We start from the raw sequence: 27,265 nt of genomic DNA, 5'->3' as shown, positions 1-27,265 counted from the left end.
GAGTGCGCACGGCGCCCTGCCTGTCGCTGCTGCTGCTTGTGCTGAGAGAACACAAGAACAGAGGCTGTGCGCTCACAGCCACATTCAACAGGCAGCGCTGGATATAGTCGTTACTCATAGGCTTTTCTTTCCCCGCGGTTTATTACTAATAGTTTGTGCTGAAACCGCGTGAGGCGGTTGGAAACAGGGACCTTGGTGGATGATGTGCGCTTCTTGGGATGTGCTGATGCGTTGCGCGCTTTGGTAATTGGACACAAACCTTGTCCCATAATTACGCAGTATAGGTCAATTATACTAGTGACACGCACCTATTCACCGAGGGGGGAAAAAAGAAAGAAAGAAGAGGAGGATGGCGACCGCGCATAACGGATCCAACCTCACGTCGAACTACACCAGCAAGTTTGTGCAGCCGCCGTGGCGCGTCGCTCTCTGGTCCATCGCGTACAGCTCGGTGCTGGCGGTGGCGGTGTTTGGGAACCTCATCGTGATGTGGATCATTCTTGCTCACAAGAGGATGCGGACGGTGACCAACTACTTCCTGCTGAACTTGGCGTTTTCTGACGCGTCCATGGCCGCGTTCAACACTTTGATAAACTTTATCTACGCCGCGCACGGGGAGTGGTACTTCGGCGAGGCTTACTGCAAATTCCACAACTTCTTCCCGGTCACGTCCGTGTTCGCGAGCATCTACTCCATGAGCGCGATAGCTGTGGACAGGTGAGCTCATGATGAACCCCATCTCTCTCTCCCTCTCTGGCTCTCAAACGTCATCCTGCTGATACCCAGGAACATGCACATTATCAGTATCTAGTCATTTTATTCATCAAGTAATATCTGAGTATACATTTTTTACGTCTTTACTATACTTTACTTACCCTTCGACCGCTAGTTTTGTTTATATAAGGGTATAATTGTGTGATCTAAAATAGTTTGTTTTTTTATATAGCCTTGGAATAAACCTTTTAGATGTGCTTCAGGCAGGGCCCTTGCTGAATAGTGGCCACCATCTTGTGCCGCCATGTTTCTACAGCAGCTTATGAAGAAGACTTCTTTATATGTAAAGAAGTCATCCCTAATTAGATAATGTAATAATTTACATTTAAATATAAACAGTGAAGAAAAGCTATGGTATGCACTGGATGTGTAAGTTGCTGAATCTCCCTTATATACAGTACTATGTAAAAGTCTTAGGCCATTGTTAGATGTGTTGATTAAGAGATGCTATCATAAATAAATAAATAAATAAATATTATTGGATTTGCATGGCCCTGGCTCTCTTCAAACTGGAGTGGAACCCTAGTTAATGTTACTGGTTAAATGATGTTGAGAAACATCTGCTGTGTAAAGTGTTTATTACGTCAGGTTTATTCAACATATGGTTGAGTATTACATACACCCCCATCCTTGAGAGCTTGCTAATATTCAAGGCCACATTTCAGTCACATCATTCCAAATCAAATGCCACCGATCACATCATTGTAAGAAAATAAATATTCAGTGTTTCCCTGAGACTTTTGCATGTGCGGAAGCCAGATTAACCTACACCTTAAACATGAAATGGCCGTGAAATTGCAGGGCACATTTGCAGAATATATTGTAGACTGCAGCCCCCAGCATAGAATATCCTCGTCAGTCTTGTTTCATGCATGTTTTTTTTTTCTTTTCTTCTTTGAACATCTCCTTTCCAATTATTCCACTTGACTGTGCTGTCCATCGAACGGCAGTGGTGGAAAATTGAATCTTGTGCAGAAGAAGAAGCTCATATCCATGTTTGGTCTTGTTTGAAGACAAACTCCACGTGTCAGGAGCTATAAATTCATTTATCACGCTAACTTACTCTCTCTTGGACTCGCAGGGGGTCTTAGATTGAAATTGAAATTCCACTGATGCCATCTTAGATGCAGTCGTCTCATTATTAAATCAGAGTTCCGGGTTCCTGCTGACTTAAGCAAACATGTACTTCAATTTCCATTGGTATAGCGGGTAATTACTCGTCCGTGACTTGCATCTTTCACACCATGGTTCTTATCTAATTCAAATATTTATTTTAATGTTTAATGTTTCACAGCCAATGTAACACGGAGTTAATTTTCTGTCTCACATGGCACCTGCACCGCAGAAGACCACCCTTTCATGCGTCTATGGTCTCTTGACTCTTTGCCTCTGTCACATGGCCTCCCCATTGTATATTTCTTTGCTTTTTTACACTTTTTCCACTCGCGCTTTTGTTCCTCCACCTCTTTATCTTTTGTTTTTTTTCCCCCCACCATCTAGTTTCCAGTAATGCGGTGATGCAGTCATCGTTATCAGCCAGGCTTTGATACCGATCAGTGGACCATCATACGTCACTGTGTTTGAATAAAAGGATTAGACCGAAGAAGGAAGTGGCCACAGGCCGGATGTAATGAAAACAAGAATTATGTAGGAAGTGCACGCACACATGCAGCGTGTCCACAGCTCATTTGTGTACACGTGTCACATTGTGTTGAAGCGTTGCGAGAGGTGTTTGCTTCCTCAGGTTCTTCTCCATGACACACAAAAGGGAACAGTGCATTTCCTTAGGTCGTGCTCACTTTGGCTCCTCAGGAGCAACTTCCATGCTTTCGTATTTTTGGTCTGCAGTGTCCATTCAATTCCATCAACTGTGCAACGAGAAAGAGAATATCACGTGACCTACATGATGTAGATGTAACCCCAGTATTTCACTGTCTCCACCTCTGATGTCTCAAAATGGCATGAGGCCACAGTTTGTGATCATCTGTCCTCCCTGCTGACTCTCTGCACTGTTGAGACTATTACTTTTTGGTATTGCCACAAAAAAATAAAATAAAGCTCAGGTTGCTGTGTGAAAGGTAATTGGCGAAGCCTTTAAGCTTTTATGTTATCACAGCTGGTGACTCTTTCATCTCTCGCGCCTTCTTTTTGTTCGCTCCAACATTGTGATACACAAGCTATTAATGTCATCTGCATGTCTTTGAACTGTGGGAGGAAATCGAAGCAGCCACGTTCAGTTTCTACTGATGGATGTAGTACATGCAGGAAAAACACTCTCACATGCTGAGAGAACATGCACAGACAAAACCCTTGTTTAATCTGGGTGACCTTGTTGCTGTGAGGCAACAGTGCTAACACAATGTAAAACTGTCATTGGGACTGGGTCAGGAACCACAGTCGAGTCATGGGAGATTTATTTCAACCCAGGACTTTTACATAATGTATACAATGAGGTTGTGATTCATTAATCAAACATATATGTCAGCAATCTATAGTTTATTTGTTTAAAATGATATGAGACATGAGAAATGTTGAATTGGGTTGTTAATAGTTTGTCATCTTCAAAAAGTGGCTCCCCGTATGAAAGGTTTTGAAAACACTGCTTTAAAAAGCAATATACTATATGTAAATTCAGCATCTGTACTTCCACTAATAAGGTTAACTAAGTTTTGTTTGTTGCCCAGATGGCCACCCAACTGAAGGTCTCTGTCTTTATAGATAATGTTTTTTTTTTCTCTCTCTACTAACATTAAGTTTTTGTTTGATGTGGGAAACATTGCATCTCTCTTAATACAGTAGGTACTTATTATTTATAAAATTGATGCAATATGAATATCATGCTGGTTTGTGGATTGTCCAGTCTAAGCGTCTGTTGTTGTGTTAACCCTGAGCACGGAACTGTGCTGCAGGCGCACCCATGGTAAATTGCTGTGGCAATAATACACAGCTTCTTATCTGGACATGGGGATGTGTGTTATATAGGTCATATAGTCAGGCTTTAAAAATGTCTCCTTATGTGTTATGATTAATTGTATAGCTCATAGCTGAAAAAAAGGGATAAAAAGTGTAAAATGCTCTATTTTACACTTTCCTATAGCCTCTGTACGGCTGACATGCTCTGTGTTCTAAGGGTTAATTTACAATTAAAATAAACGGTTATTTATAAAACAAAACATTTAAGTCAAAAGGTTTTTAGTTTCCACTGTAAGAGTACCACAACAAAAATAAATAATCTAATGGCACCATTAGCTTCAGCCTTCTCTTTACCTCACACTGTTTCTTAAAGACATCATGAAAAACATATGCTGATTTAATGTCTGCATACACAAATCAGTAAATTCTACGTGTGCCTGGCATCACAAATTGCCGTGAGATTGGGTTGAACTATATATTGCACTCACTCGATAACACTTGACATTTAGCTGTGTGAACAATCTTTGCCTACTTGCACTGGGAGTCTCATCCAAAGGAATCCGTGTTAGTTAGTGTTTACCTGTTAATGTCACACCATTGTGACGTGGATTCCAAACAGCACTGTGTGCAGAATCTTTCCTGTGCAGCCTCAGTCATGGCAGATCTGGACAGAGAAACATGAAATGATTTATTGTGCTGCAGCTGTTATGTATCCATGCGGTCATGCCACGCAGTTAAACGTGACGCCTCTGTGAATGTGCTTTGATGTAGTGCATGTGTGTGCTTGGTATGTGTAATCCTGTTTAGCTTATTCAAGTGTTAAGGTTGCGCCGTGGATATTGTTCAGTGAATACATCCGTCTGTTAGATCAACCACTCTTAGAGCCCATGTAACGCTGACTGCTCTGGCACAAACTTGATTGGCCGGCTATTATTACACTGTCTTCGATAAGACTCAGCGCGGCTCTCACAAATAATAGCCATGTAATTAATAATGTTGACTGGACATTGTTGATGTTGTCCCTCAGATAGCAAGTCTTCTGAGGATTGAATTAATGGCTCGATACACTTTTTTTTAAGCAGCTAAAACAATATCAAGTTTGTGTTGCTCAAAGAAAGTCGTATTTTGTTTGTTAAACTAATTCAATATCTTTTTTTTTTGTCCTTCCTGAAATTCAAACACCACCGTTTAATTGAACATTTATGGGACTTTCTTGGAGAAAACTAAATGATGATAGAAATTAAGCAGTTTGAATCAGTAAAGCTATTTAATTGATTTTTACATCACAAGGTTCTAGCTAACGCATGGTAGCATATCGGTATATCATATATAATAATGATCAGATCGTGTTCTGATGTTTTGGGATGGAATCAGGATGGTCAAAATACAATGGCACGTGTGGGCCAGAAAATCACGGACTTTAAATCATTCACGTCTCACAACATTAGCAGCACGTAACATCTCCCACCCTAAGTTTCCCGCACAAGTGATTAGAACAAAGGCGCTCTAATGTCAATCACTGCTTAGTAACTGCCAAGCCCATGGAAACCATCCCCAGCAGCGAGCAACAACCTCCTCATCATCGCTGTGGAGGGACCTCCTGCTGAGAAGTTTGATTTTAATGCCGCTTGTGACAACTGGGCTATAGCATGTCAAAAAGAAGACTTTATGTCAAAGTACCGACTGTGTATGTGCGTAATGAGACAAGATTTAAGCCGCGTACCAAATCCACGTAGTACTAGCTTGCTTGGTGACGTCTGGAATAAAACATGTGTTATGTTTATGGGTTGTCTCTGAGTTTAAATATCTTGGGTCAAGGTCCTTTGTGAAGGTTACACAGTGCCAAGATACAAAGAAATTACCCCCTCGAGAACATATGGTGTAAAAAGAACAACGTTCCCCTTTGGGTACCCTTAGAATGGTCAATTTTCACCTTACATTTTTAAAAAGCTCCATGACCTGATCTCCCTTGCTATTACAATTTACACTAAAATAAAATACTGGGTAAAATCCTCTCATCAGATGATTTTGATCAAACTGTATCATCACAGCTGTGGTTTCCAAGACAGTTCTGAAAAGACGATTCTGCCCTGCTGGACTGATGACTTGTCCAGAGTGTTCCTGAATCGATAATGAGTCTATAACTGCCTTGTTGTTGAGGCTGTAAACAAGTATTTCTCTGTCATGCTTTGACACACAGGTACATGGCCATCATCCACCCTCTGAAGCCTCGTCTCTCAGCCAAAGCTACCACAGGAGTGATCGTCTGCATCTGGAGTCTGGCCGTGGTTCTGGCCTTTCCTCTCTGCTACTTCTCCACAGTACGAACCCTGTCCGGGCCACGAAGCCGGACGCTGTGCTACGTGGCCTGGCCCAACATGGCTGATGACCCCTTCATGTGAGAAATTGATATGTGTTTTTTATAATGTGCTGAGTGACTCTCTGTTACTGTTGTCAAGAATATAATGTTATGGAACTGCCAGAAGAAATTCTTTTGTATACATTTACGCTGGGACCTCATGGCACTTGACAGACAATAACTTTTTTTTTGTTAACGTTGGCTGTGACGCGCACACTCAGTATTGTGCTTGTTAATGAAGATTTTCACAGGATTGTGTTTTCCAGCAACCTTGAGTTGTTGTTGTTTTTTTTTATGTTTTTATTTCACGAGGATAAAGCGTGGCTGTGTGAATTCCTACAGCCGTCGTCCGCCTCCTCACTCTCATCCAAAGTGCCCAAGAGCTAAAGAACTGTGCAAATCACTGTTGTGTACCCACATTCATTTGGAACTACATGCACCACAATTCTCAAACATTACAGTCCAGCATTCTTCATTATTTTTTTTACGGACAGACATTTATTTTGACATACAGTACTGTTTTACTGACTGGTACACTAATTCCACCAGTTCAGGACCAAACTTTACAGGAACTACATGGCGTTAAGGGGACATTCGGATGGGTTTTTAATTAAGAGTAAGCCATCAGTTAAACATCTGCGACACAAGACATGTGGCTGTATGATTATGCAGTTCACCAGACCACTGCAGATGGGAAAAATGAAAAAGAACTAATCACCATCATAAATAGTCATCATCACTCTCATTTTCCTCAAACCATCTTTGTAGATAGAAAATATGTTATATGTGATAATGCAGGTCAGCTGAGTGCATGCGACTCAGCCTTTGTTATAGTGCACACCTTATGGAAAGATCATCCTTGTCTATATCGTCTGCCTTTTCTTTCTTCCCAGGTATCACATCATCGTGACAGTTCTGATCTATGTCCTGCCATTAGTGGTGATGGGCATCACTTACACTATTGTGGGGGTGACTCTGTGGGGAGGGGAAATCCCAGGAGACTCGTGTGATAACTACCACGGGCAGCTTCAGGCTAAAAGGAAGGTAAGCACGCTTCGGGGGAGCTCAAGATCGATTCCATTCGAGTATGCAGATGTAACTTATGGCAGTTCAATTAGTAATTGTGAAGTCGATGGTCTTTAAATGCTAGAGGTCAGAGAACCGGGGATAATCTATAATGTCTTGTGAGAGCGCGGCCCTTTGCTCCTGGGAATTAGTATTTCAATGAATCGAAGAATTTGAGTCATTTACTACCCTATAAGCAAACACTGACCAGCATCTCTCTGCTGTTGTGCACATTCTGCCTGAGGGATTACGATTTAAACCTCTGTCTCTATTCATTCGTCTGTTAATGTTAATTTGTTTGTCTTGACTGTGTGTGTGTGTGTGTGTGTGTGTGTGTGTGTGCGTGCAGCAGGTAGACACACTGCACTGTGAACATTTCACTGACGGAAACCTTGATTCCCCACAACACAACCTTTGAGGTTGTCAGTTGTCTTCAGTTAACCGCTTGTCCATGCATTCAGACAGGCACAAGCTCTGAAAATCAACTGTGTCTCGAGGCACTTTAAGTTTCTCCGCACTTGGGTAGAAATGTCTGAACCCATGACCTTTGTCTCAGGAGTCTGCCAGCTTTTTTTTTTTTCTCCTAAGACGTTTTTACACTGTTTACTGCCGCAGTGATGAATGACCAACTGGGAGAAACACACTTTTCGCAGCAGATTATGAATCACATAAAAGTAAACAAATCATGACAGGTTCAATTCATTGTAAAAGATGTTATGTCTAGGATCCCTATATGACTCTTAGTGCTGTATAATTTATTGGATATTACAGGGGGAGTCAAATTCTCGAGCGGTCCAGATAGAAAACATTTCTTCAAGTCAAGGTTGGGAACATCATAATGTCTAAAAAGTGTATTCGGTAAAGTTCATTATTCTCTATATTAAAGTATGTGCATGAGCACCTGTGTGTCCACAACAACTGAATTTCAAATCAAATGCAGAAGATTGAAACAATATGACCAAACCAGCATAGTTCGCTGAGTGTGGCTGCTGTGATCATGTGTCCGGCCATGAAATGAGGCAAAACACTCAGTGATGCAGATGCTCCTGCTCACGCGTCCAGCATGGCCCCAATTGTCTAATATGACTGGGTGAGTTTCGTCACGTGGTCATTAACAGCACGTGTACTTGGTCTCTATTGGACCTCTAGTGCTGTAAAGGCTGGAAAAGCTGGGCCAGTTAAAATATGTGGCAGTTGTGATTTGTGATAATATGTCTGGGTCTGTATAGGACGGTGTCTGGGGGTTAGGGGTCCAAATCGGTTCTGTGGCCCATTATACTCTATTAGATAAATCAGCAACTCTCTTTATCTGTCATACCTTTACAACCCTATCAGGAGTGCTTCCTCCCTGAGGCCGCCCATCATGTTACTGATGTGGAAATTCCCACTGGTCAAAAACCCCAGTTGCAATGTGTTTAATCAGAATTCATCCCTGGGTGAAATGACTGGTGGGTTTTTAATTAGCTTTGGCTTGATCACCATTAGTGGGCACAAGACCCATGGTAAAAACACTCATTTCTTATTTGTCTCCTTCATTCTTGGGAGTGATGCAAATGTCTGAGTCATTTCCAGTGCAACACTGAGACGTGCATTCTTCAGGTGCTGGCATAGCTGTACCATACTTCACAATATTTTTGAACAAGGGATCGGATTAAAAGATACAACATAGTAACGGCTCCATTTTCCATTTAATTGTTTTTGCTATCGTAATGTTTCTCTTTCTTACTTGTCCAGCCTTTTGCTTCTAGTAATTTATGAGACTCTCCTCGTCTTAAAAACAACTTCAGTATATAAATTTAGACTGTCTAGCTTATTGCAACCCATATTAACATGTTATTGTCATATTTACAATTTATTGGGACATATATTAATTCTGATATGTACAATGGAGGAATTTTGCTTTTGTTTGTTTGTTTGTTTTGTTTATCAAATGTCATTTTCAATTTCTCTAAATTGCTATCAACTCCTCCTGTCAAGTCCTTTTGCCCCGAGCAACCCCAGCATGTACCCATGTTTAGTAAACATTCAGATAAATGAGTGTAGCCATAGACACTCAATTGATATAAACCACACACTGTTTATATACAGCCTGAAAATCAAACTTCACAGACATGACCATAATTAGAAAGAATCGCCAAACGCGACAGCGAACATACGTCTGACTTAGCTGTTGCAAGCTGACAGTTATTTACACTACTGTGAGTGAAGTAAGGACTTAATTGAGTTTATTTGCATCTTCTTTAAGAGAGTTAATGATATCAGCTCACTCATTTCTCTCTGAACTATCACTGAAAAACAGAAATGTAAGAACAGACACGAGTTAAACCCCCCCTGAATAGAAGTCTGCCTTTACATTTACACGTCTTCTATCACTCCATACTTTACACATGGCTGCTCTCTCAGGTGTCTGATCTGCCGGGCGGCCACAGAATAACGGCCTGAATGCAGCCATTTCTGTCTCCGTCTCCACCTGCACTCAGTCATCATTGGTATTGGCTTCATACGCTGGTCATTATTTCTGAGTCTTCTGGCCAGAAAATGAGTCTCAGGGGACTCCTTCCAGAGTAACTACACAAATCGATAAGAGAGATGTGTGTGTCAGGGTGTTTGTGTGCTGTTCTCCGAGCATTGGATTGGGCAGGTTTTCTCAAGCTATATTTGTTATGCCTATTTCTATCCGTTTGCATTTTGTGAGTTATGTTTTTGAAGTACGCTTTTATTTCAACCTTCGTTCTCGCTGGTCACAGTTTAGCTTTTACTCGGGGATGAATGTCATGCAGGTTGAGAGTTTATCGCTCACAGGCTCTGGTCAGAATAGGTTACAGGAAGGAGAACAGCCCAGGGCAACACTGTCAAGTATAACAGAACTAGCTGCCTTGAAAGCTAATGTTGTGTATATCAGGCTCCTGGGAAAATATTGTAAATAAATAAAGACATTCAAATCAGTGAGCTGAAAGAGAAGGAAAACAGAAAAGGAACTGGCATGCCAGAGAATTGAAATGAATGCATAGTAACAATGTATAATAACATTGTTTTGATCAACACTCAGTTTCACACGTTGAGTATAAACATTTAAATTCCTATTAAATTCACTGTACAATTGAGTCCGTTATCAAAAAGATCCAAAAATTCAAACTAACTGTGGCTGGAGGGAGAAACTTTTGTTTTGGGATTTGTGATTGTGTACTATTTTAATCAATGCATCTTTTCTTGTATTTTTAAAAAAGTATTTATGTATGTTTGTGCACCGACATTTGCATATGAGCTACTGCTTCATACTGTGCCAGAATACATATGTAGACATCGACACAGCACTGGACCTGGTGCCATTTGTGCCTCTACATGTTAACCTGCCAATAGATTATTATTTTTTTGTCCAATATGGGTAAACATAAACAGTTTCAATGTTAATCTTGCTCATGACTTGTGAAGCATTACATGGTATGGCACCAAGTTATCTGGCTGAGTCTCTAAAACTTTCCTTTGTCTCTCAGACACAATTAGTTGCGGTGGTTGCACCCACTCATTTTAATCTTGATGAACCAAATACGCCCCTAATTATTGAAGCTATAAAAAACAGGATGTGTGCATTTAGTACCAAAATAATCCCTGAAGAATGTGATGACTTCTAAACATGTTTTTTTTTTTGTTTTGTTAGGCCCTCATTTCATGTGCAGGAATGCGAGTCCTGTGAGGTGATAGCAAGCAAAGCTTTTTTCATTATTATTTCATCATAGCTCTTGAAAAAAATCAGTTCACTAGTTCATTGTGTGGCGTTAATCCATTTGACTGCATTCTCTGCACCACAGGTACAGTTTTTTAAACTCACACCAGGGGCTGTGCATTTGAAATGCTAGTGTGAAGTTTGGCACAAATTACCTGTCATAGCATGTTTCTTTAAGATGTCAAATCTTTGTTCCAGTTGTGCTGTAAGCATTAATCGGTCAGTTTCCCCTTTGCCCCAAGACAAGTTGTGTGTGTGTGTGTGTGTGTGTGTGTGTGTGTGTGAGAGGATTGGATTGAGATGGATTACCTCTGCACGATCCGATTTTTCCAGATATTAAGTACAACAGTGTTGAGCCGTAGTGTATTGGAGTGTCATACTCACTTTCAGCACTGCTCTAATCCAAACTGAACAGGTGTCCTGAGAGATGTCCTGTAATCGAAATCACAGTAGAAATAGTTTTATGGGTCAGTCACCACAATACAATATGAATTAAGTGACGACTTGAAGTAGTGTGGTCACGGTCACCTGAGCTCCTTTACTCATCTCGTCAGTCATTATTTAAAATCTTTTACACTCCGAAAAAGACTCCTGGTTGAATATCATATTCCCTTCTTTTATTTGTTCTGTGGTGACTCAAAAAAACAAATACAGAGGCAGCTGCAGTGCTTTTATTAACTGGACAACCAAGTCTCCAAAAATAACCTTTATTTTAAATGAAATTTGCAATACGTTTTTGCCACTGAGGCCAGGTTTTTCACAGGGGAAATGACAACTTGATTTACAACACAGTGGAACTGAATTTTTCCATTTCCAAAACAATGAGTAGACACTCCAGTAGTATCCAGTAGTGAGTGTGTTTTTCTTGCAGGGTTGCTTATTGTGATCAAAATCAAGCAGAACATAATGCACCACATACACAATTAAACCAGCGTTTCCCCTTATGCACTCCTTATTAACAAAACATATGTTTTGTAAAATATAGATGAAATGTGTAGCGGTTAGCACTCTTGCCTTTGCAGCAATAAGACCTGGGTTCACGACCCGGTCGGAACAAGCCTTTCTGCATCGTGAGTGCGTGAGTTTTCTTCAGGTTCTCCGGTTTCCTCCCACAGTCCAATAACATGCAGATTTGATAATCAGGTAAATTAGACACTCTAAAGAGAGAATGGTTGTTTGTCTCTAAATGTGGCCCTGTGATGGACTGTCAAGGGTGTGACCCCACCTATCGCCCTATGTCAGCTAAGATTGGCACAGCATCCCCTGAGACCCTCATGTTGAGGATAGAGCTGTAGAAGATGGATGGATGGATATTTAAAAAAAGAAAATCGTAAAAGGTATTAATAGTCCGATGATAGACACCCTCCTTTAAACTTGCCAAGAAGGTCACTGGTGCGAATCCCAGTTCCATTTTCACAGACCAAAATATCTCTGGATAGGTTTGGATAGCCTTGCATAGACTTGCAACCAATTAGAGCAAAAGTGATGCTGTGCAGAGTTACAGAAAAATGTCAACAGACTGCAGCTTGCTAAGAGGAGTTGTAATGGTGTAGCACTGACATGTCTGTTGATGAGTGATTGTGTTTTTGTCATAAGGATAAAACCTGTTGTTTGTTTTTTTTTGTCCAGACTGCACGGCATATACTGCAGTCATCTGACGTGACATGGCCAACATTTAACATTTTTGAGTGAGGTGACTTCATCCATGATAATTTCCTCTGGATTTTAAATTAACAGCAATTTTCTGCAGGCACATGATTAGCTGTATATGTCTTCCTTTTCATGGAATCCAATCTAAACAGCAGACCTAGAATGGAATCCTCACTAATCTGGTCAGACATGAGAGCAACTGAGGAAAAAAGCAGCCACTGAGTTTTCATTGCACCCCATCTTTTTGGCAACCAGTGGCTAGTTTGTGTGTTTTAAAGTATTCGGACAATAGAGTTTAATTATCTCTTTCAAACAATATAGGGATCATGAGCTTCACCAGTAAGGTGTGGATAAATTGGTTGAATGGTGTGATTATAATCCTCTTGATATGAACACACAGAAAACTGAGGGATTCGTTTTTGGGTCACCACTAAATTCTTATAATATTCCTATTACTATTCAAAATATAAAATATATATATATCTACACTTGCTGTTCTGGAACAATCACATAGAATTTGTCTTGCAAAAGTACGAACATTCTGTAATTTAGCGCGTTCTCTTGTTTCATCAAAGAAAAATCTGCTCAGAGGTCATAGGTCAAGCTTTACAGAGTCTCTATGAATCACCCGACAATAACCACATACTAAGACTGGCTAACAATAATGTGTGTTTGAAATGTTCAATATAAATCATAACCATCAAACTACTTTTCCCAGCTGACAGCATAAGTCACCTTGGACAGGTTAGGACTCAGTAGTTTGAGCTTCTTCAGTTTCAGGGTACATGCCTTTCTATGCAAAGGGCCCATTATGGCTTCAATAGAAAAAAAAAAAAATACTCCATAAGTGTTCTTCTGTCAATCATCTAATCAAATTCTCTGCATCTCAACATCTGGCAGGACCCGTCTCAAAATGCACTGAAACCTTTTCACATCTAATTGTATTTAAAAATGTTAGGAAGTAGTAGTAGTCAGGAATGTTAAAAGTAGGGAAGTCACAAATATTTTGAATCTGATCATGTCATTAAAATGATCACGTGATGATGATAATGCATTATGTTTCGTACCAAACTTACAGAATAATGACGTATGTCATGGATATGTTCAGGCACTGGCAGCACTTGCTGTGAGACGCTGGGCTTAGTCTTCATCGTATCACATTAGACGTTGTTATTGCAACTCATTTCACCGGCTTCAAGCTAATTATTGGGTAGTCATTTACTAAATTAATGAAGGAACATAAATCGAGAGCCGGGGCACCCCAAGTCTGTTTTGGTCTCAGAAGCTTACTCACTATACATTTTCTACAATAAAAAAGCTCATTAACATGTGAAATCCATTACTTTGCTTTCAAAAGCAAATCAGCATTAAACTAATATGTTTTTCTCATCCACTCCCATTTGTGTCCCACTGCTCACTTTGATTTATATTAGAACTACAATGTTGATGGAATTTTTCCTACAAGATAGAGTGAGTTAGTATATTATTTTCATTTTCGAGAGATATTCTTTTCAAGGCATTTCTCATCTTCTTGCCTGCAGCCTTCCAGTTATGTTATGAGAAAAATGCAATGTTCATAAAAATCATCTTGTTAAAATTGATGGGATTCACTCACTCTCTCACAAAGCTATTTAGTCATGTTTTTTGCATGTGGGAGATTCACATAACAAAGAGCTGCTGTGAGCTCTTTTTTTGCTAATCCCTGGTCTAATGATACTACAACGATCCACCGCTTTGAATGTTGATGTTCATTATGTCACAGATGCAAGTCTGTGTCCAAATGCTCACACCCAAGAGAGACTCGTCTTTCCACGAATGGCCCTACAGTAATTGGCTTTTTTATTTACTAGTTGCAAGCTCTCCCCTGTCCCAATGTTGTTTTCTCATTAATTTGACTTTTCCTCTCTTTCTCGATCCCTTGGAAACCAACATCCACCATCTTTAGAAGTCAGTGAATCCCATAATGTGCGTCATGCAACCACGATATTCCAATCATTAATAGTATACAGCATAAACATAAGACATTGCTTAAAAACTAGTGTCTGCTATTCTCCTTAAACCCTATGATGGAAAAAAGTGCAGCACAGGGACAGAATCTCTCATTAATCTTTTTTTTTCACAGCACCAAATAATGTAAATATACATCTCTGCATGAGTTTATGTAAACCCACTGTGTGTGTCACAGGATATCCTTTGAATTTTCCAGTAAAGAACCTGTGAATTGATGCGTGTGCGTGCACTTTCCACATGGTATGTTTAAAAATCCTGAGGCGTGCAGTACCTACTTGTTCTCTATTAGACACCTTTGATTGACTCATCACACACATAGAATCATTTTACTCGTTCTATTATGGGATGTGAAGTACATATACGTCAAAACAATGTCTCCAGTTGCGAGTGTTGTAAAGCAGGCGCATACGTTGGATGTTTTGAGAATAAAGCCTTGTATTAAAACAACCTATTTCCACATTTATAGTTTATGAAACGGCTGGCTGTCCAAATAAGGAAACTTTCAAACAAGAACCAAGAGCTCTCCTTAAGGACAGTTACACATTATTTAGGCCAACAAGTGAAACTGAATTCAAAATAAAGTGAAGTGTTACACAAGATTTCAGCTGTAGGCGCATGGATGATACTATATTCTCAAAGATCTTTTTTAATCTCACCGTTCCTTAGTCCTAAGTATGCTTTTGTTCCCTATAGTCTATCTTTTCTTGTACCATAGCATTACAGCATTATCCAGTTTATAGCACCAGAAATTAAATGCTATATCTGTAAATGTAGAAGTGCTTTAAAAATAAAAAAGTAATCCCTATTTTGTTTTGTAGACTTATAATAAACATTTTTATTGCTGACTGCTCACCAGTGTACAGATCCTGTTTCATTAACCCTCTTATGACCATCATGATATTCAGTCCGCCTGGATTTATTTTGATTTTATGGCTGTAGAATTGTCAAAAAATGTTAAATGAGTGAGTGCTTCTGCCCATTTTTCCAAGATAACTTTCACTTTCAATATCTGGCAGTTATTCAACTGTTTACAGTTCTGAGAAGCTTGTCTGTGATTTGACAGTCACTCCGCAGAAGTCCTGAGGGCTAATGACAAGTATATGGGTGCAAAGCTCTATATCTCTGCTTTCCAGTATCCTTCCATCTTCTACTGCTTTATCTTCCACACGGGGGGAGCTGTGCCAATCGCAGCTGGTACACCCTGGACAGTCAGCCAGTCAATAGTTTTTTAATTTTCTAGATATCGTTACCATATAGTTATGGTAACGAGAAATACGCATGCCAAATTCTGTCTGCGACGACAGGATGGTAACAGATCCTCCAACCTGTGAGAGCCTGAACACATACCTCTGAAATGTGCGCACTTGTGACAGAAACCAAACAGGAAGCTTTCACGCACTCCTCTCGTGTCTCGTTCGAGCCCTAATCATTTACTTGGTAGAAACATTCATTTAATGCCCACACACACACACACTGTCAGCACTGACTTGTGCTTGTTACCACTGTTGAGCAGCAGCTTAGTGTAGTTTACACCATGGAATGCGTTATGTTATAAACTTCTCTGAAAAGAAGTGGTGTCAGGAGGACCTCTGTTTATATTTCAGGAAGGACACAATGAGGTCTGCTTTGTCTCTGGCAGCATAACTTCTAGTCAGCCTCTAAAGAGGTGTCAAATTATTACAGACCATTACCTAGTGATAGGGAAAGAAGCAGAGATAGTTTTAGATGTATCGAAAGAAGCTATAAACTATAATTGTTTAAATTCTTAAATTTCTCCTTTAACTTTTAATAAAAAATGGAATGATATCCTTATTGGGTGTTTCTGCAACTGTATATTAAAAGGTCACTGCAGGTATATTGTGTCAGAAAGGTTTGGAGCTTGGCCACCTTGAATGCAAGAAATGAAATCATATTTTTCACTGATGAAACGATGGCATTGCTTTATCAATAAACAATATTCAGGCTTCAGCATTTTAAGAAAATGTGCTGTTTACAAACTGTGGTTGAAGTCGTGGTTTAATGTGATCCATAGTTTGATTCGGATACCATTTGTCAAGATCGAGATAAAGTTAACGTGGTTATCACTCTTTGTGACTGCCTTATGGTGCTACATAATTAAATTCAGTTTTATATGTCTTCCTCGGGTCTGTGACAGTATGAGATGCTAATGTCAGTGAGTGATGTGGATCATTATGATGTCATTAGAGTGGAGGTTTTTTTTTTTTTTCTATCAATCTTATAATTTGAAATTAAATATTAATTGACCTAAGTTATTGTTGCACCTACCAAGTGTTATAGAGCGGTGATTCTCAATCCTGGTCCTGGGGACCCCCTGCCCTGCATGTTTTAGGTGTTTCCCTGCTCCAACACACCTGATTCAAATGGTCAGCTGATTAACAAGCACTGCAGAAGCCTGATAACGAGCCAATTATTAGAATCAGGTGTGTTGGAATAGGGAAACATGCAGGGACCCACTGCCCCAGGACCAGGATTGAGAAACGCTGTTTTAGAGAATCTATTATTAAACATGAAAAGTTTGACCAATTAAACTACAATGTCTCCCCCCCCATCCCTCCTTTGCAGGTGGTGAAGATGATGATCATTGTGGTGGTGACCTTTGCCCTGTGCTGGTTACCCTATCATGTCTACTTCATTGTGACGGGTCTCAACAAGCACCTGAACAAGTGGAAGTACATCCAGCAGGTTTACCTGTCAGTGCTGTGGCTGGCAATGAGCTCCACCATGTACAACCCCATCATCTACTGCTGCCTCAACAGCAGGTGGGTACAAAACAGGGCAATGCCATAGATTGTAGACAGTATAAAAAAAAAATAATGGACATGATCTTCCTGCTGTGTGACAAAAAGCCATTCTGTCAGATTTTGAAACCAAACTTTTACAGATGTCACCTGTCAATCTCTTGTATTGTGCTTTATTGTTTATTTTACTGTAAATGGGAACATAGTTTACAAAATTATCATCATGTGCTATTGAAAACTCATAATTGAGACCATTAACTCCTCAGGAAAATTTTACAAATCAAGTGCGAAGTAGGCTCATTTTCCCATTAACCTCAATTTAAACTGCGCTCTTTTTGCAACCAGCGTCCAGGCTAACAGCTACTTGTGCCCTACTTACCTAAAGTTTACTTTTTAAACTGTAAGGCTACAACAAACTCAAACAAACTGCTTCACAGTGCAACTTCTCTATTCTAACTCTGTTCCTGACTGAGAGAACACAAGTGGAATTGATTGTGTTGTTACATCACTGTTGAACACAAACAGAAAGGGCCATTTTGGCCATCACTTCACAGTGTGTCCACAGCCAGTGCGGCCCAGGCATTAGGCCTAAAAACATTGTGGGATGCATGTGCAAATTTAAGGAAAAAAAAAAGGTTTTTATCTGTTATATAAAATCTGTTAAAAATTGTATTGTAGAGTGTGTCTATGATTGGGAAAATAAAAACCTCTTAAATGAAAATAGCCTCAGTACATTCAGGGAAATACTCTGTTGGTTGATTCTGTGGCTGTATATACTTCACTTTCATTGACACATCCCTCACTAACTGACTTTTTAAAAGCTTTAGGGACATATAAATACAATCTCTACTCATCTGAGTAAAAAGAAGTGTCAGTAAAAGTGCCACATTTATTAGAGCGCAAAATATTATCAGGTCTGGTAATTATAATGCACTTATAGAGATTAACTTTTTCAAAAATCCTCTCCACTTCTGTTTTTCATCTCTTTGCCGCTCTCTCATAATGTGGCACCAGGTTTCGAGCTGGCTTCAAGCGAGCATTCCGCTGGTGCCCGTTCATCAAAGTATCAAGCTACGATGAGTTGGAACTACGCTCAGCACGGTTTCACCCAACGCGCCAGAGCAGCATGTACACGCTGTCACGGATGGATACCACCATGGTGGTTGTTTATGACCCTTCAGAATCCGATAGCGGTCCCAGTGGTGGCTCTGGGAGGAAGCATTCCCTGTCTTCGAGGAAGAGGAGCTACATCACCTCTCGCCACAGTGAGATCACTGGGTGCAATGGTGGCGCTGCAAAATCACAAAATGGAGGCGCTCCAAATGCTCAGCCTGAGGAGTTTTCTTGAGGAGCTCATTACTCATGCGACTTTATAGTACACACAGGCATGTGCATGTAAATGTATACACACACACACACACACATACACTGTACATACAGACAGTGCACATGTGTTAGCTTTGCTTATATGTGGAACCACTGTATCAAGTTTGAAGTCATTACTTTAATGTGTAGTAAATGCAGCTGCATTTTAAAATATGCAGTTGGATGTGGAGATTATTGATTTTTGGATCATGAATAATATTGATTTTCTTTTTCTTTTTTTTAAAGACACTCCTGGACAGAGCCTGGATTATTAAATAGGCTCTGTTGGCACAGGGTAAATTTGACGACAGTCACACTACTCAGTCCCAGTCCTCTGAAACTCCCCATTCCAGAGCAAACACACTCATATTTTATTATTGCTCATTATACTTTAACACTATAAAGTACTGTGAGTGTAATCCATCGTCATCATTTTTCCACTACACTGTACAGTATACAGCATTTTGAATGAAGGAAATCTGCTGTGAGGAGCGTTAAACCGAGGACAGACTGCCCCAACGGTCAGCAGATGGCAAAGAGAAGTTGGTATTTGTCTGGGAAAAAAAAGTTGCACTCGGATAGACTGCATTGACAACAGCAGACTTGCAACCAGAACCTACGTTTGGCACCTGGAAGAGGTGTTCGTCATTGAAAAGTGAAAGCAGAAGAAATGTCCGGCAGCAGACGGCACATATTTTTGCAGTTGTTTATCTTGGTTGTTGGTTGGACGGATAGCACAGCGACTCCATACTGATATTTATGTCCAAATTAAATGAGGCACTCACGGGAGAAGGTTGACATGTCGCGTGCCCTCTTGGCATAGAGTTGTTTGCTTACTTTGCCACTTCCACGTCTGCTCTGGTCTTGGCTGGGTGATAATGGCAGAGATCTCTGTCATCGACACATGCCATCGCTGATTCAACATGCTGAATTGGACATAAAGCCATTGCCTGGACTCCTATTGATGCCAACATGAGGCAACGGTGTCACCAGCTGCAGGAGTAGTGTGCCGCAGGCTTTTGGTAAAAGTCCATGCAGCCTTTTCTTTTAAATCCCAACTAAAAACAGAACTTCAGATTTAAGAATAACAAGTCAACATCCCATGACAAAAACACAAAATACAGATGGAAAACTAGAGGGAACATTCAGAGGGCACAGCTCTTCAGTTTCCCACAGTGACAGTACCTTTTATATAATAAAAAAAGATGTATTCATGTCAAGATCACCGCTAAAATCTAATAATTAGTTTCTAGTGTCATAACCTACAGCCTCAGAAAATGTAATGAAAATCTGTTTTTGCTCACAGACAAACAAACAAATGTAAACACAACCACCATGATTCTTTCCATGTCTGTGGCCAGAGGTGTGTTGTCTCATTATCTCTCCACACTGAGGATGAGCCCAGCTAATAAACAAGGAGGACAGTAGAACACAACATTTCAGCTGCTTGCCCATGGAGTTACACGTTCAAGTTTTTTCTCTTATCCAATTAGGGTTTCTCTTTTCCTCAGCTAAGCATTGGCATTTTGTCTCGGTCTCATGATTCAGGTCAATAGATAATCCAATTGAATTACTGTGTTCTGCTGGGAGAACATATTGTGTGGATAATCGGAAAAATTGATGGAAAAAACATGTCCATCGTGGTGATTGTGATTATGTAAGCATATCATATTTTTCATTTCCAACTGTCCACACGGTTTGATTCTGAGGATACTCTCGCTCTGCATCGGTTTCTCCCTGAGGTCATGAATGAGTGGTTGTCAATGGAATAGCAGTGTACATTATGTTGGGCTTCAGAGTCTGAATCTATCGTCATGTTTGGCTTTCGGTTATGTAACTGTAGGACGGAACATGTTTCCTCGTATCTGGCAACGGACCAGCAGCAAAATCAATACACATTTACAGCAAATGAATGGACAGGATGCTGCAGAATTAAAAGCAAACTAACCAACTAGAGACCAGTGGGGTCAGTGTCTTGTTTTCTACTTTACAATTTCATCTAGCTGAAGTAGAAAAGAGATGAAAGGAACCTGTGTGAATAGCAATCACGTCTTGCAATGTTCAAAAATATTTTTTTTAAAGCCTGTGTGCACAGGCTATTTTAAAACAAGGTCAGTTCTGGCTGCTGTTGTCACTAGTTTTGGCCTTGCTTGACTGCACATCATGGTGCAAAGACACCAAACATGACTAGGAATGCACAATATTCTTGGCAGATATTTGCCATAAAATGTATATGTATATACACTAATGACAAAAATAATGGGCTGAAAAAGCTGCTATCGCTTTGACTTATATGCCAGCGCCCCCTACAGCTGTTATTTATTTTGCACATATAAAGATATTTTTTTATCTACATCTGCTGCAACATTTGTATGGAAAATATTATGTTAATTTCACTACAGAAGAGACTAAATGACGCCTGCAGAAAAGGATGTGTATCGGTTATCGGCCCAGGCACTCCTGACAAATCGGCATATCGGCAAAAAGTCCAATATCGTGCATCCCTAAGCATGTCCCAAGTGTTAAAGACTTATTAAAGTTGTCCATGTTTCAATCCAATATCAGTGGTGTTTAAATAGCAAATACACCGCTTAAATGAGATGCGGTCATGCATGCTAGGCAGCGATTCTAATACTGACAAACTTTGTAATTGAAAACAATCTGAAACAGTTTTATACTTTGTTTACTTTCGGGTTATTTATGGATGCTTTATCAAAATAGTAATGCAGGTATGTGCCTACGTAGACGTGTTCACAACATACATACATTCTCCTGTGTACATGGACAGATGACCTCATGTGCAAAATAAAATCATTTCTGATATATAGGTGTTTTTTGCTCGACATGTGGTAAATCCACTTTTATATTAACAATCCACCAAGGTGCAAGCACACCTGGCTTTTAAATGGAGATGGCACTCTGTCAGGTTTGTCGCACGTCATCCCTGTAAGACTAGGTAGAACTATAGTGCTAATTTCTACCATTATCACAAGTGGATTCCATTATAGACATGCTTGCACATTTTGCAGATTATTAAAGTCCCACGTGTTAATTGAGAGCTTAGCAATGATCTAGTTTGTTTCATGTTCACAGTATAGTCAATTCATCCTGTGAAATGTAGTATTGTATAAACTGAAAGAACTTCGCAATGAAGGTGAAGAACTTTTACAATGCGTTTGCAAGTGTTACTTTTGTCAGTGCTGTGAATCAGTCTTATTCATTTAATACTGCAAAATATGTATGTTTTGAGTATTGTCACTCAGCAGTAAAAGCTGAAGTTGTGTTATTATTATATACTGTACGTTAATTACCAAATGTCAAAACATTTGCCAAAAGCATTTATATTGTCATATCAAGAAGAAAAGCAAAGTTTAAATCCTCTACATGTAAATAGACTTGAAATTTCAACCAAACTCAGTGTAAATGTTCTTAGACTTTCAAATATTTGTTCGGAGACATCATGAAAGTATTTTACTAAAGAATGTGAAGAGAAGACAAAAAAGTTGTTTTGCATTAGAGTGTCACTGTTTAAATATTTTCTGTGTTTCTCTGTATAAGTGTCTGTTTGCTATGAATGTATAGTACAAAGTGTGCCTTGTTTTGTCACGTGATGACTAAATTATTTGTTGTATATCTTCAAATTAGTTAATTTCAACCTGAGCCACATTTCTTTGTTGTTGATATCTTGCAATCCACTGGGTTTCTTTTTAAATTATATGAAGTGTTATTTGTTGATCTCATTCTAAAACAGGGCTCAAGTTGAAAATAACTGGAAATGTCAGATAAATAATATAAAATAAATATGATTCAATATGAATATGATTGACAGTTATTTTGGATATTTGAGAATGTATCTCTCATTGACAATATGTAGTGACTATAATAGTGTGTTATCGCTCTGCATCGGTCAGTGCTGATGTACAGTATTTGCTTGATGTCGCTTCATTGCACGCAAGTTTACAAATGATACGAGCTAATGAGTAATGTAAACGTGACTTGTTGCAAATGCGGTGACATTTTAAATAGGGAAAATACCAAGGAAAAGTGATTTTGTTTAGCGATGTTCGTCTGAAACGATTTCAACATCTCACCTACATGGAGGCATATGAATCACTCGTTTTGCAGTTAACAATATGTCTGAGCACATCTTGACACAATGGAGATAAGTAAACTTTGACAAATGACTGTACTCACCCCAACTCAAACGTTCAGCAAACTCCTCCTCCTTTGTGCAGCTCCAGCTCCAGCGAGACACCGCATAGAAAGCCAGAGCGTGATTACAAAGCAGCATCAGCTGTGCCAATTAGCTCACCTGTGACTGCTTTCATGAGCCAACTTCCTCATGCAGCTGACTGCCAACCACGCCCATCTCCACATTATTGCTGTATCAATCTACAGAATGCAGAGTGAGCTAACAGAAGAAAAATCTAAATCAAATCAATATTCGGTGTCTTCAAAACAGCCTCAGTTATTCTAGGCACACTAGCACACAGTTGTGCTTGGCAAGTAGGATGCTCCAAACCTCTTGGAGAACTAAGCACAGATATTCTGTGGAGGTAGGCAATTCCAGATAAACATGATGATTTTGAGATCATGGCACTGTGTTGTTTTTACATTTACTTAATGCTGAAGACTGATCTTAATGGCAACGGCTGTATGTGCAGAATCAATTTGGGGCCAGTCAGACGCCTCCCTCATGGTTAAGCATGATGGATAAGTATCAGCTGGTCAACATTAAGGACACCATTTATTCTGACCAAATCCCCTATTTGCACAAATGCAGCCCCAGTCTCGTAAGGAACCGCAATTGAACTGCTCTCCATCACTTAAGCAAACAAACTGCCTTCTGCTACTGCCAAATATTTTACATTTTGACTCATCAGTCCAGAGCACCTGCTGCCATTTACCGCAGTTCAGCTACTCGGCCTTGTTTCTACACTGCTGATATGGCCACATCCAATTTCGAAAGACGGTAAGCATCACGGTCCTCAACGTTGCTCTTTTCTTTGTGCTTCTGCAAAAGAGCTTGTGACTTGTTGCTGTACTCCGTCTCGCCATGGTGACATAAAAGTGTCATTCAGCCTCTTACGCAGGTGTCTCTGCTTCAGTTAATGATTGTGTTTCAGCATTCATATGACAGTGATGATGAACACAGGGGGCAAAGTCCTACATCTATTGTGACTGTACAAAAGGATGTGCAAAAAGTAACTGTGCAGAGATGTCTGTCATAGAGCAGAGAGAAGTTATAAAACCAGCAGCAAGACATGTTATGTCAATAAAATCAAATCAAATAGCAGCAACTTCAGAGGCTATAGTTTTCAAGAATGTAGGAGTGCAAAAATAAGTGTGCAAAAGATGCGATGTAGTAGTGCAAGAAAGAAAAACTGTAGTATACACAGTAGCAGCAACTTCAGATACCAGAGTTTTTGGGGGAGCAGAGAGGGGTGGATGGGAGAGAGGTTCAGCTTCCTGGCCTGGAGAATGAAACTGTTTGCAAGTCTGGTGGAGTGGGCACAGGTGCTTCTGTATCTCCTCCCAGAGGGCAGGAGGCAGAAGAGATCGTGTGCAGGGTGGCTGACGTCACACACAATCAGCTCCGTTGGTTGCACTATTTTTTGTTATTAGAAAAACATGGTTTAATTACTGGAGGATCTGTATAATCCTGTGGGAAATTAAAGAAACGGCAGACTGACACTGAGAGGGAGAGAGTGAATGCAACAAAAGGTCAAAAGATAGGTATGTGTCACAGGCTAACGTGTATTCATTATCAATGTCAATACCAATTTATAGCACACAAATACACGATGACATGAAACACCAGCAGGGAGCCATGGGACGTTTAAAATTTGTGAATCCAACAAAGAGCGGATAATCAGACACCATCCTTTCAGCTTCTAATGGATTAAACTAAGACAATTTCAGCATATAGAGCAGGAACATTCATTTTACTAGCTCATGTATAACCCAAGGATGATGAATTATTTATCATGGTTTGATTCAACTACTATTTTACCCTACAGTGAGCACCACTGATTAGGGCAATATGTGCTGCAGATTGTTGCTGTATATGAAGCTTCTTGTTGCTCAGTGAAATTGTTTTAAATACACAATTATGAATGTCTGTCACCGTAGCAGATAATATTAGATGCAAATCTGAATCTGTGCTGCCACATCTTCACATCATATCCCTTCATGTTTAGCTCATTAGTGCAGCGCCATGTCAGTGACAGAATAAAAGCAGAGGATATGTTTTTTTTTGTTTTTTTTTAATCATATAATTTGAACGTCTATGTTGGGGGAGGGTAAATCTACAAGAAATCAAAGTTAAAAAAGTCACCCTTGTGCTTATGACAATAATGTTCTGCAAAAAACTAAATAGCAGTGACTCCAGAATGGTTCTATTTTATACTATGAGCAGGCATGGGTCTGCAGCACTAAATAAGGCAGTTGTTACACAGCAGTTCATACTTCATGCTTTAGAGTGCTGGTCTGCTGCTCTTCGTCAGACCACTCGACAGGTCTGTCATTTTTAGTGCAGCCGCTTACCAACCGTGACAGTAGACAAGAAAATAGCATAAATCTGTCAAATTGCTGAGCACTGGTCATGTCGAAATATACACTTGGTGGTTAAAACTGTTTACTGCTTCCCTGTTCCTCCACAGAAAATGTTTTATTGCTGTCACCGCTGACTTTTATGGTAACACTAAATGTAGGTATTTCAGTTAACACAAATAACATTAATTCATTTAATGGTCGTGATTAATATAGCGAAACATATTTTCATCAATGGGCAAAACAGTTTTTATCACAGCCGTTCAATGCAAGTAACATAATTTGGTGTTTTGTTTGGTTTACATTGCTTTATTTCATTTTTTTCCCTACTGCACCTTTCTGGTCTGATGCTTCAACTCCGAATCTGAAATATTGTTTTTAAGTAAATACATTTTATTGAATCCTACAAGCTTTTCTTGTTGAAGGTTACAATACATGTAGGTTAAAAATGGTCCACGCAAGTTCATTTCTGTATGCTTTATGTACTTTATGACGACAGCTCATCCGTTTTGACAGCGAAAGGTGATCAGTAACAAGGTAAAGCCTATAATAAGTGAAGCTGAAACTTCTCCTTGTGATGTGATGTAAACCTATCTGTTAATTGGCTGTAGCTCTAGAAAACATGTTAAAGCTCAGCCCAATCCTCTCAAGGAGCCTCAACAGTGCTCATTATAAATATAGGACTTAGGACTCGTTTGATGAATTCACTTAGTTTGTGTGAACTTTCATGAATGAACCTCATTCATGAAGTCAAGAGCTTTACTGCAGCAGAAATGTTTGGTGCCAGTTTCAGAGCAACTTTGTCTGCACTTGAGGTGCAAGTCGTTTTCGAGCTGAGGAAAACGTTTTTTTGGGGGTTACCTCATTGACCTTATCAGTCTCGCCTGCCTGAGCAAAGGAGAGCTCCTCTCACATTCTGTCACGTTCATTATTCACAGAGTCTGCAGTGTAGATTGTGCTCAACGCGCCCAATGAAGGTCAGAGAAGAGGTGAACGATGTGTCAGGACCAAGGGGTAAGCTGGAGGAAAACAACGAGTCAGGGAGCTGGCACAGGTCAGGAGTATCTTAAATTGTTAATAGAAGCTCATTAAATTTCTATGTCAAATAGTATTTGACATAGAAATTTAATGTATATGGACATATATATACACACATATATACAGTATATATATGTATGTATATATATATACATACATATATATATATGTTATGCTACATTAAATGTAGGTCAAAAATGGCCCATGGTTTTACATAAGCTGATTTCCATACGCTTTACAATATCAGTTTTGACAGTGAAAGGTGATCAGTAACAAGGTGACGTGACAAGACCTTTAAAATAAAGGGGGTGTATATACATATATATGTATATATGCACATACACATACATCCCCTAATATCCCGTTTATTTAACCAAGTGAAAGCCTCACTGCATCCATTATCTTATAGTATCTATCAGTGAATTAACTGTTTCTGGGGAAACTGTGAAATGGAAAAGTTATGAAATTATTATTATTTTTAATGTGCCCCCAAACCACCCCCCACCCCCTTCATTAACCATCTTTCATATGTGTCAAAAACTATAAATACTGTTTATAAGTCACAGTCTTCTTCCCTCACCCTGCCACGCCCCCTCATCAGCTGAACTAGCTCCACCTGTTGCTCCCAGCTGTGGCTGATTACCCCGGCAGCCTATAAGCAGCTCTGCAGCACTCGCTCCTTGCCACATTGTCTCAGTGCCATCCACTCGTCATCTCTGTCTGGCAAACGCAACAGCCTTATGTCTGCTACCCAATGGAGTCTCTACCTTCTGCTCGTTGCTATAAGTGTGTTACTGACCTTCATGAAGCACTTGCCAGTCTGTCTACTCTCCGTGCCCTGCATCCTGTTGAGCTTGGGACTGAAAAGACTCTTTTGCCTAAAGACAGTGAATTGTGTAATAACCTGCAACACATGGCTTTTTCATTAAAGGTCATTACAAACTGCTTTTCTGTCAGATTGTGCTGCACTTGGGTCCCATTAACGTTTACGAGTGTGGCCACATGTCTAGTCACCTGTAAAGCCTGTATATACTGTACCTACTCAAGCCATCACCT

The 27,265-nt window shown here is 39.8% G+C and overlaps 1 protein-coding gene across 2 annotated transcripts; it reads left to right on the top strand.

Moving 5' to 3' along the window:
* On the top strand, positions 1-26,163 carry tacr3a (tachykinin receptor 3a). 2 transcript variants are annotated; one of them, XM_044028681.1, is made up of 5 exons: positions 1-717; positions 5,888-6,085; positions 6,940-7,090; positions 17,079-17,275; positions 26,110-26,163. In XM_044028681.1, exons 1-5 carry the CDS (start codon positions 350-352, stop codon positions 26,144-26,146), a joined length of 951 nt encoding a protein of 316 aa, XP_043884616.1. In that variant the 5' UTR covers positions 1-349; the 3' UTR covers positions 26,147-26,163. The 2 variants fall into 2 exon arrangements, with proteins under 2 accessions (XP_043884616.1, XP_043884615.1); XM_044028680.1 differs by lacking the exon at positions 26,110-26,163 and adding an exon at positions 18,269-20,982.
* Positions 26,164-27,265: the final 1,102 nt, after the last annotated feature.

Source organism: Solea senegalensis, linkage group LG6, assembly GCF_019176455.1.
Source record: "Solea senegalensis isolate Sse05_10M linkage group LG6, IFAPA_SoseM_1, whole genome shotgun sequence".
Lineage (NCBI taxonomy): Eukaryota > Metazoa > Chordata > Actinopteri > Pleuronectiformes > Soleidae > Solea > Solea senegalensis.
The sequence above is the reverse complement of the archived record's forward strand: the minus strand, read 5'-3'. Positions and strand labels throughout refer to the sequence as shown.